This window comes from Morone saxatilis, unplaced genomic scaffold (assembly GCF_004916995.1).
Source record: "Morone saxatilis isolate NCDOM2014 unplaced genomic scaffold, NCSU_SB_2.0 Contig20, whole genome shotgun sequence".
In the NCBI taxonomy this organism is placed as follows: domain Eukaryota; kingdom Metazoa; phylum Chordata; class Actinopteri; family Moronidae; genus Morone; species Morone saxatilis.
The window spans coordinates 3,253,246-3,264,314 of record NW_023339763.1 but is presented as its reverse complement, the minus strand read 5'-3'; the positions used below and the strand labels follow the sequence as shown (position 1 = coordinate 3,264,314).

Below are 11,069 nucleotides of genomic sequence, written 5' to 3'. Positions count from 1 at the left end.
CCCACTCGGTGTTGGCTTCCTCCGATATATTTTGCCGTTTCCATGGCAACGTCAGTCAATATTGAGTTTTGCTGCGACATGTGAAATTCTTTTTTATGTCTTTATAGCCTGCTGGCCAGAGTTAGCTGGAAGTATTTTCTTTCTGTTCTTTCTATAAATGTGGTTAAAATTAATAAATTCTGGATGAAAAGTCACTGTTTTTCTTTAAAATATGATTCTTATTAGTTAATTATGACTAAATATACCAGTTTTTCCTTCCTTTACTGATCTCATTTCACCTCTAAAAGTGATTTTTGGCTTGATCTGCCTCTTTATTTCTAGTATATATTTATTTATTTTATTATTATTCATATTTTATCACAGGTATTGTTTTATTGCTTGACTTTATATTGCTGCTCATTAACATCAGTGTGTTTTTGCGACCTGTGTGTGTTTTTAATTCTTGCCTGCAAATGTAAAATAACATTAAAGGTTTTGATAATAAAGTTAAAGAGAAGTGTCATCCTCACCTGTGAACTCACCTGATGTAACGGTGTGTTTGCATCACTGTGGCAACAGGTGGCAGTCGGGGATACAGAGGTCCGGGGCATCAACAGGAACTTCTGTAAAGCAGCACAGAATTTACAATATACTAACTTCCATGAGGATTTTCAAAATAAAGCAACTTTTGTTGTATTTTTAGTGAATTTAGGTTAAATTTTACATTTCCAAAGAAATTGTGTGAATATTAATATTTATATTTGTATATTTGGCACTCTGGGACACAAGTTTAGTTACCATTAATTAACAACAAATGTAGCTTTCTTTTTAAATAACATTTTAATTTAATTCTTTAAGGTGGAAACGGACAGACATGGTTCAATCACACAAGTATAATAAAGCACACAGGATAGCTACACTATCTAAAATGCTTTTATAGCCATTCCAATTAAACTTATTTAATGTTATGCGATCCGAAATGTATAAATGCTCAATAAAAAAATAAAAAAAAGTTGTATTTTGAAAGGCAAAGCATTTTACTTTCGGTACCGTGTAAGTAACAACGGGTAACTTGACACAACCTCATCCTCCGAGGCGACCTGCTCCACATCGGGTAACCGAGGAAGAACTGCGCACTGCGGCTTCTGATCCACCGCTCATCTGGAGGAGGAACCGACCTGTTGGGTGACTTGGAGGTAACATAACCGAACCGAACCTGACCATACTCAACCTGCCTTTTTCACATCGATGTGTTTTAGGTGATTATCAGCTTCATGTTGGAGCTCTAACCGGGTCTCAATAGGTGCCTTTCTTTCTTCTGTGTGGACTGTGTCACCAGGCTGAATTATAAAAATCCGTCTTTTTTAAATTATTGTGCTTGCTGGAAAAGGCGGATCGATGTTTGTACAGGATTAACAGTTTTTATGAATTATTAGGACACAGGCTTTAATTCGGCTCTCATACATCACATGAACACCAGATTAAATTGCGATTCCAGTTGGATTAAACTTGTTTTTTTAACAGCATTGTTAATATTCAATTATGTTGTGAAACATTAAATTGTAAGATTATTGAATAGAGTCTGGTTTTATCCAAGAGCACCTTTTTATTGCAGCACAGCTGGTAGCTTTGTTTTTCTCAGGTTGCAAAAACTCCTGTTACACATTAATAATGTATGTCTGGTACTGTTGCTACTAGACTTTCTTGTTTAAATCACAAGTTTATAATATTTCACATCAGTCATGTCAGGTAGCAAACACATACTGGTAATACAAGAAATTACCGCATAAATAAATACAAACTCCAGTAGTTTACAGATTCTAGAAACCAGTTATTATGCGTTTGAATATATAACCAGTCTGTTTATACTTTATTAAAGTGTTATACTATGTGTATGCACAAATATTTGTAAGTTAATTGCAATTAAAGTGTAATTTCAACCCACACAGACTTCCATAATTCAAGGGGGGATTACAGCTGAACTGTCCTTTAGTTCTAAGATAACTGAGTTGCACAAGAGCTCCAACACAAACTGATTCCCTGCTGAGGCTGGTTATTGTTGAGAAATCCAAGAGTGTTGTTTTATGTGTTATGTTGTTTTATGTGGGTTATGTTTCAAGTCTGCACAGAAATCCAATAGAAAGCATAAAGCATCATAATGTCTCTGTAAACTCTGTGTATTATGTTTCAGGTGTGTGTGTGTGAACCAGGATGAAAGGTGCGTCAGAGCGTGTGTGAGCCAATGGCGTCCACGTTGTCCCAGCTGCAGTTCGGCCGGCTGCGAGGTCTTCGAGCCAGAGTGCTTCGGCGCTACGAGCACCGGCCTTTGGTGTCGTGTCTGTCCGGTCTGTACGGCTGCAAGTGGCGGCGCTACGAGAAGAGCCGGGCTCAGCCGGGAGACTGCTGCTGCAACACGGTGAGACAAAGAGAGCTCAGTCGGTGTCTTACATCTACATTTTCCATTCCTTGTTATCTCAATCTGCTTTAAAGCGCCTTACTAGTCTCAGAGTAGACTTCATGCTACATTTAACACAGATGCACATCATCAGGAGCAATTTGAGGTTCAGCATCTTGCTCAAGGAGCAACCGGGGATCGAACCCAGAAACTTCCGATTAGAGGAAACCCTTTCCCGTAAAAAGTTTGTGTGGTTGCATGTATTCCTTAAATGGCTCCAAACATTAGTCAAACAGCGTCTCAGTAATTGCACCGGGCTCTAAAACTGCTGGTTTGAGAAATGGAAGCATAAAATTGGATGAATACATTTTGTTCTGGTATTTAAAGACGAATCACTGCCATCTGCTCCACTAATGCACATCACGCAGTGAGCTGGAATGAACCCACAGTGAGACCAGAGCGGTTTTACAATCACAGCCACTAAAGAGCTTTACTGTTTGAATTCCTCTCTCTCTACAGAGGGCAAAGATCAGTCTTCAGCTCCCAGATACAAGGCAGTAAACGTATTAAAGGGCAGTTTTTAAAGCAACTTGTGTTTCTTGTCTTCCCCCTCGCTGCCGACAGTTGGAAGGTGTCAGCTTTGCTCTGCTCGTGGCGGCTTTCTGCCTAACGCTGGTGTTTCTCTACTTCTGGGGGCAAGCGAAGAACGACTACAATGACTTTGACTGGTGGGTTGAGTCATACTTACAGTTTATATAATGTAAGTGCTGCACGCATAAATACAGCTGTAATGACCCGCTGTTGGTTCTCAGAGCAAATAATGAGCTCCCTGGTCCTCCTTTTAACCCCCTGTTCACCCCACTCTCTGTTCAGTCTCTCTGTGGTAGAATACTCTCTGACCTTAGATGAGCTTTTTGGTTAATTTAGGAATAATCGACATGTAGAAAGGCAAAATTGAGATGATTTAAAACTTAGCAAATATGGAGCTCTTAGTGGGGGTCCAGGGTTTGAACTACAGGGGAATCTTGACTCCTTTAATTAGACACGAGCTCCTCTGAAAACACGATTTGTGAAATAGTACCAATAGGTTATTTTTATACATTTTCTATCCTCCTGTATCTTTATGGATCATGCATAAAAATAGGCTATTATTGAGGTATGAATCATGCATGAGTGATCTGAATTTCAATGTGTGTTTCTCTGTATTTCTACTCGGCTCTTGTGTGGCGTCCACAGGTTTAACTTCGGGAATCTGGGCTTCTGGTTTCCGTGGTCTGTGGTGCTGCTGGTCATCGCTGCAGGCTTCTTCACCTACGTCACTGTACTCATGGTGGGGCTATTGGACTACAGAACCGTTCTGATACAAATCCTCACATTTAAAGACTTAATATAAGACTTAATATCAAGGTTTGCTTCTTCAAATAGTGTCAGTTTGTTGCAGCCAGGTGTGATTTGGTAATGTTTTATTCAAGTGATGTTTTGATAGCTGAGTTATATTAAGAAATGTTTCTAATGTTTTGTCCTCTTAATTTACAAACTTAAGTGACCTTAATACTAAAACATGTAATTTAGTACAGTCTCGATAAAACCTGAATAAAAGTCGACTTTCTGACGGAACAGTTGCGATGGGTTGCATTACATTACAGGAGCAGCAACATCCTGGAGTCATACGACCATCGTGAGGATAGATAAACGACATATAATGTGTTAATTAGTGAGCTATAGAGGTGTTGTAGGTGTATTTTTATTAAACTTAATTCAGAACCAGGCTATCTGTTTCCCCCTGCTTCCAGTCTTTATGCTAAGCTAAGATAATAGCCTCAAGAATCGGTGCACAGACATGATTTCCTCATCTTAACTCTGAGCAAGAACGCCCCAAAAATCCCAAAATGTCTGAACAAGAAACACGATACTGGGATCGGGATTACTGGTAATCAAGGAAACCTATAACCGATATTGGAACCAATATACAGTTGCAGTAAAAACATTAAAGTGATGAACGCATATTATTCTATTATAATTATTGATGAAGTTATAATATATAGTCTGAAATAGGCTATTTTGCATGTTTAATTTTGGTACTTTTAAGTGCACTTTGATCCTAATACTGTACAAGATTTTGATTACTTGTAACAGAGTATTTTTACACTGTAGTACTTTTACTTTTCTGCATACTTTAAGTATATGTTTAATTAAATGCTTCAAGAACCTTTCAACGTTATCTCAGATTGAGATCAGAGACAGAGTAGCACAATTTAAAATGAATGAATGAATTAATCTATTGTTTAAAATGTTTTATCTGCAATTGGATTTTAAAAAAACGATCCTATTGTCAAAAAATTGCTGAGTATCTTGTTCGATAATCGTTTTACGTCGTATGTCTTTATGTATTTCAGTGTTAGATTTAATGTGTGTTGTTCTTCTGTGCAGCTGCTGGCTGTGTGTTTGTTGTCAGAGGGCCAGAAGCTTTATTTACACTGGAGTCACAAGGTAACCGCTCTCTGCCGCATCCAGTTTTTATACAGACTGCAGAATCAGTGTGTTTATTTACAGTTCAGACTGTTACAGACAGCTTGAGTTCTGTGTTTTTAAGAGATTACAGCAGCTTTGTTTTTGGTAGATTGCTCTGCCACGAACACCAGATTATCCACATGTAGATTGCTGTGTTCAAAGACTGATTGAAGGCATTACACAAAATGTCACAGCGTACTCTGTTCCAGTGGTTTTCAGTCTTTTGTTCCCCAAAGGCAAAGCAACAATCTCAAACCACTAATTGACACTAATCAGGTGGATGACGTGTTTCCTTGTTGTCAGATCGGGATCCTGGTGAGTCTGACGTTCTCCATCGCAGCCACCGCCGTCTTATCCGACCTGTGGAGTAAAGAATGGACGACTTTACTACTTTCCTTCCAGGTGACTCTCCTCCTCCTCTTCTTCCTGTCGGTCTGTCCTTGGTGCGGATCCGCGCCTCACACCTGGTTTTGTTTTTGTGTCCTGATCAGGTCACGGCGCCTTATTTACACGTGGGTGGAGTGTTGCTGGTGACGGCGCTGGCCTGGCCGATAGCTTTGCATTTCTTTCGCATGAACAGCAGAGGTGAGGTGCACGGTTTGTGTCACGCAGTGGATTTGAATAAAAATGTATTCAAATCTGGATGCTAAATAGAAAAGCTGGGGCCAGCGGGCAGTTAGCTTAGCTTAGCACAAAGACTGGAAACAGGGGGAAACAGCTAGCCTGGGGCTCTGTCCAAAGGTAACAAAATCCACGACCAGCACCTTTTAAAATTCACTAATTTAATGTACAAAAAAACATGTAAAAATCTCTATTTTTTCTTTCTTTTTAACACATTTCTCAAAATACCAAATGATTCCCATAAGAATTGAAAAAATAATGAACCTGTTCCACTTTTTAAAACATTTAACCTGTTGAGGATAATTCTGAAAGCAAATATTATCTTTATTTTTTAATTTTTATTTATGAAAATGTTTCCCCGTTATACAGTGAACAAAAAGCAAAAAAGGAGAAAGAAACAACACAAAAACCAAACAAATATGAGTAAATGTGATTTTGTGTTCGTCTATGTTCAACAATACTGACGAAGACGTCGGCAGTGGGGCAGTTTTATAATGGCCTTTGTACTTTAAAACAATAATATCTTGAAATAAAAGCCATAATGTCACTTGATTTTTTTTTAATAAAAAGATGTAAATAAGTAAATTTGCAGTGTAACTATGAGTCAGTGTTGTTTGTGTTTTCAGTAAGGCGGGGGCTGATCATGGGGGTGTACCTGACCATCCTGTCTGCCCTCTACTTGGTGCCCCTCGGTTTGTATTCTCCTTGTATCAAAGAGGACGGCACCCTGGGGCCCGCACCGGCCCTCATCGGCCACAGAGGAGCACCCATGGTGAGCAGCGGTTAAAAATAACAAGCTTGGGTCGCTGAAGCTTCGTGGTGGGTTGTGAGGTTCACTTACAGCACAATGACCAATCGTCAGGGACAAGAAAACACAGAATTTGTCATAAAAAGAAACAGATTAAGTCTCAATGATTGTTTAACATCATAAAAATACATAATACAGACAGAGAAAGGTATAAAAAGTTTCCTAAACTGGAAATAATCTGCTCAAAATTCATCCAGATCACTTGTTTTACTCAAAGTTCTTGCAATTACTGAGTTCACTGTTTGGGTTTTTGAATATAATATTAAATATCCATAAAATATGTCACTTATTCAGTTTAATAAATGATATAAAAGGGTCCCTTAAGGAACCAGTGCAATAGATAATAATAATGGTTAAGAGGACGTAGCAGATTTAAACTCTGTTCTGGAGTAATTGTGGAAAAATTGAATGAATGTGACAGAGCCCACATTGATGTCTTCAGCTTGATTGGTCAACAGTCTAAAAGGTAGAGATTTTTAATTTACTGTTAAATATGACAAGAAAAGCAGCAAATTTTAATATTTCAGAAGCTGAAGCTGGTGAATATTTCGCATTTTTGCTTGGAAAAAATAGTTGTTAATTCAGTTTAATAAACAGATATTTAGACTTAGACTTATCTTTATTGATCCTTTTGGGATGACTCCCCGCAAGGAAATTGAATTTCCAGCAGCTTACAAAACAGTTGTAGAAAAATAAAGAGGTATAAAAAAACACAGTACAAGATAAACAATATAAACAATAAACTCTTTGCTAGATATAGAAAGTAGAGATAAGAATAAAAATAAAATAAGATAAAATTCACAGAAAATGAAATCAAATATGTCATGCCATCCCTAGGGCCGTCACAAATAAGATAAGTGTAGAGAACTGTATTGAGCATAAATATAGATAAATCAATATATAGGACAGTATATGGCATTGTGTTGTTATACAGGTCGATAAGTGGGGATAAATGACATTAAGTAGAAATTAGCAGTTAAATTAAATTAAATTATTGCACTTAGTGGTGGATCAAGTTATTGCACAAAAAAATAAGTAAGAAAGAAAAAAAATAAGTAAGAGAAGTGTCCAGGTATGTATGAGTAGATTATTATTGCACAGTTATTGGCACAGTGACAGTGAGTGGCTACTGAACAGGCTCCTCTGGTTGCTGATGACGTGTGCAGGGGGTGGCTGGCATTGTCAAAATGTCCAGCAGTTTGTCCAGTGTCCTCCTCTCTGCCACCGTCACCAGTGAGTCCAGCTTCATGCCGACCACAGAGCCGGCCCGCCTGATCAGTTTATCCAGTCTGGAGGTGTCTTCTTGGATAAGCTGCCCCCCCAGCACACCACAGTGTAGAAGAGGACACTGGTAACCACAGACTGATAAAACAATCCACAGCAGTTTGCTGCAGATGTTGAAGGAAAAAGAATTTGCCACTCTGACTCTTTTCATACCAGCGAAACGACCTGCCGGAGCAGTTTCCTGTTATATAGAATGTTTTTAAGTTTAGATATAAACAGAAAAACCCATTCAAACCAGTCTGACACTCAACATGTTCTGGTGCACTGTGGGGAACGGGTGTTTGGACACAGGAACCAGCTCACATCCTTCTTGTCCCAGTTGTTTGGAGCTCGGAGACGACGCCTCTGCTTCAGCTGTGCACACTGTAAACTGTACTGGCACAATGTTTACACGTACTGACCACAGCTGCATGTTGCTGCGCCACCGTGTGAATGAACTGACGCTCTGTTATTTATGGTCATTGTGTGTATTTGCAGCTCGCTCCAGAAAACACGCTGATGTCATTTGAGAAGGCGGTGGAAGCAGGAAGTGAAGGTCTGGAGACGGACGTCACTGTTAGGTCAGTCCGCAGCTCACTGCAAGAAACAAACATGTATTTAACGCAATAAAAACAAGAACATGTAAAACATACAAAAAGAATAAAGATTGATATAAAAATAAACACCAGGGAGACAAATAATGTAAAATCTATGGAGGCCTTATTAGTAAAAACCTGATATGTTTATTGTCATTGATCGATACTGTTCTGGTTGTCTATAGGACGAGCCAAACAAACTGTTAATCAAAAGGAACTTTTCCATATGATTGTGTTTATTAGTTAGAATAAGTGGTGTGCAGATGTGCAGTTTAACACACATTTAAAGGGTCCAGTGTGAAACATTTAGGAGGATCTGTTGGCAGAAATTAAATATAATAATCACAGTTTTAATTAGTGTAAAATCCTCTGAAAATAACAGTTGTTGTGGACAAACACTGGCTCTAAACGGGGCATTTGGCGAGTTTTGTAGCCACCATAGTTTCTCCTACACTCTTGGAACGGGAGGTCAAGGCGAGGGTGTACGTACACAATGGTCCTTTTTAAGATTGATGCACATTCTTGGAACCGTCTCTGTTACTGCGTAACACTGTTATCATGCTGATTGTTTTCTATAAGATATAAGAACTGAACCTTTGGCTCTACAATCTGTTTAAACAACATTAGTTTATTCCTTTTTGTATTTTATAAAAAGTGTGGGACAGGTTGAATGCTGGATGAAAGGTTAATTAATCATTATTCTAATTCATCCTGAGGGGAAGATTAATTATTGGTGCTACATTTCACATCAATCCCTCCAACAGTCGAGGTCCAAACTGGTGGATCGACCAGCCGGCGCTGCCAGGATGCTTTTTATAAACTTTCTCTGACTTATTGGCCGCACTCGTCACTGCTGTTGTTGTTTTAATGGTCGTAGCTCTGACGGGGTTCCCTTCCTGATGCATGACCACACGCTGCAACGAACCACCAACATCCACGAGGTCTTCCCCAACCGGACCGACACCCCGGCGGCCATGTTCACCTGGGCCGAGCTGGAGAGCCTGAACGCCGGAGCCTGGTTCCTCTCGGTGAGTCACACATTGTGTACGCTTATTGAGTTATATAACGTACTGCAGTGGTTGTCGTAGTTTATTTTGGTCTGCCTCTCCGGGACACAGAAGACATTATACAACTTGCAGTAGAGCAGAAATAGTTAATTGATTAGTCGATCAATCTTTTAGTTGTTTAAACATGCCCTAGTTCCAGCTTCTCAGTTCACATTATAATGTTGAGTTTTGACAAAAGAAGCTATTTTAAGGCTCCAACTTCACCATTTAAAAAGAAAATAACTATCCAACACATCAATAATGAGCTTTAGTTGCAGCACGAAAGATTAGTTCTCCCTGCGATGAGCAAACTGACCTTAGATGGAGGGTAAAATTGGTGAAATGTGCCTTTAAATTAAACAGGAAAAGAGCAAATTGTGACTCACATGTAAATACTTTACTCATCAGAAGCTGCGTCGAGTAGAAACGGTCCCAGAGAGACGGAGGTGAATCACATGTGCAGTAATTTGTTGCTTCTGTACAGTTTACAAGTTAAAACATAAACATCAGACAAACAACCAGACTTCACATGTGAGAACCTAAGTGTGGTGACGCACTGCGAGTTGAGCTGCTCACCTGCTCACACATGATCTCATATTACAGATAAACAGTTAAAGTATTGATCATTATCAATACATTAGTAGCTGTGTGTACATGTGGCAGTTAAACCAATGGAAACAGGCGACTTCCTCATCACAACAACCGTGTTACAACATCAGGAACATATTGGGCAGCGAGTTATGTCACAGTATTAATTAGGTATCGATGATCGTCCCTTCCAGCACAACCCGTTCGGTACAGCCGGCTCTCTGGGAGCGGACGACCGACTGCGGGCAGGAAAACAGCCTGTGTGCAGCCTGCGGGCCTTCCTCCAGCTGGCAGCTCAGAAAGACAAACTGGTGATCTTTGACCTCTACCGTCCACCCAGAGGTCACCCTTACAGAGATACCTGGATCCAACGCACGCTGGAGGTCATCCAGAACGAGTCCTCCATTCACTCCTCGCAGGTGAGGCTGTCGGAGTACGTAGATAATTCTGTATGGATTAAAACAGACTTTTATTTTGAAAAATTTGGTGTTAGGAATTGCCCTCATGTTTTCAATGTGTTTTAAGTGTAACGTTGTTCAGATGTTCTTTCATAAATGTATATATGAGTATATTGTGTTTCACAGTGAGGTCAGATATCTTCCCATTAAAGACGAGGTCACTGCTGGAAGTATAACACACTTTATTTCTACAAACAGTACTTTCTCTGTTGGCTTTACTTCCTGTTTTGTTTCTTGGGACGGTGCTGAGAACATATGTGAGAGAAACCAAACCTGTATGATTTATTTCTCCACAATTACAGAAAACCTACTGCTGATTGGTGAATAAATTGCTGAGACAATCCAGAGGACGCAGAGTTAAAATCACTACAAGGTTTTCGTCCTGTTAAACAGAACTAAACTCAGGTTATTATACTGCAGCATAAACTAATGTATTCAGTTTTAACATAAACTGAATACTGTAAAACTTCAATTAATAACTTTTCATTGCTTCAATCACTGGGAGACAACAAAAAAACATTGCAGACTCGTGAAATGTACTCGTGTAACGGGAATAGCATGCCACTTAAATCTAGATTTTTATAAGCAGAGTTACACAAACAGCGGTCAGCGTATTTACCCGACGTACAAACATAAACATTTTAAAGAAACAAAGTAAAATAAAGCTCATAACTCACCCTTCAGAAACGTCCTGTTGTAATCTACATTAAACAACTTCTTCGATAACTTCTTCTTGCTCAAGGTCTGACTCTGGTTCAAACATCTATGGTTGGACCACAAAGTGTGTGGATTACCTGTGTCTCA

General features: G+C 39.3%; 1 protein-coding gene across 1 annotated transcript in view; it reads left to right on the top strand.

The window, feature by feature from the left end:
- The first annotated feature begins 1,070 nt into the window (after positions 1–1,070).
- Positions 1,071–11,069, top strand: part of LOC118331198 (glycerophosphodiester phosphodiesterase domain-containing protein 5-like) — a 13,633-nt gene continuing 3,634 nt past the window's right edge. Inside the window, exons 1-11 of the mRNA XM_035665990.1 lie at positions 1,071–1,175; positions 2,171–2,395; positions 2,999–3,102; positions 3,611–3,704; positions 4,805–4,864; positions 5,189–5,287; positions 5,377–5,470; positions 6,133–6,278; positions 8,076–8,158; positions 9,051–9,201; positions 10,002–10,226. Coding sequence (XP_035521883.1) covers positions 2,222–2,395; positions 2,999–3,102; positions 3,611–3,704; positions 4,805–4,864; positions 5,189–5,287; positions 5,377–5,470; positions 6,133–6,278; positions 8,076–8,158; positions 9,051–9,201; positions 10,002–10,226 — 1,230 coding nt within the window. The 5' untranslated portion in view covers positions 1,071–1,175; positions 2,171–2,221. The remainder of the gene's footprint in view (positions 1,176–2,170; positions 2,396–2,998; positions 3,103–3,610; positions 3,705–4,804; positions 4,865–5,188; positions 5,288–5,376; positions 5,471–6,132; positions 6,279–8,075; positions 8,159–9,050; positions 9,202–10,001; positions 10,227–11,069) is intronic.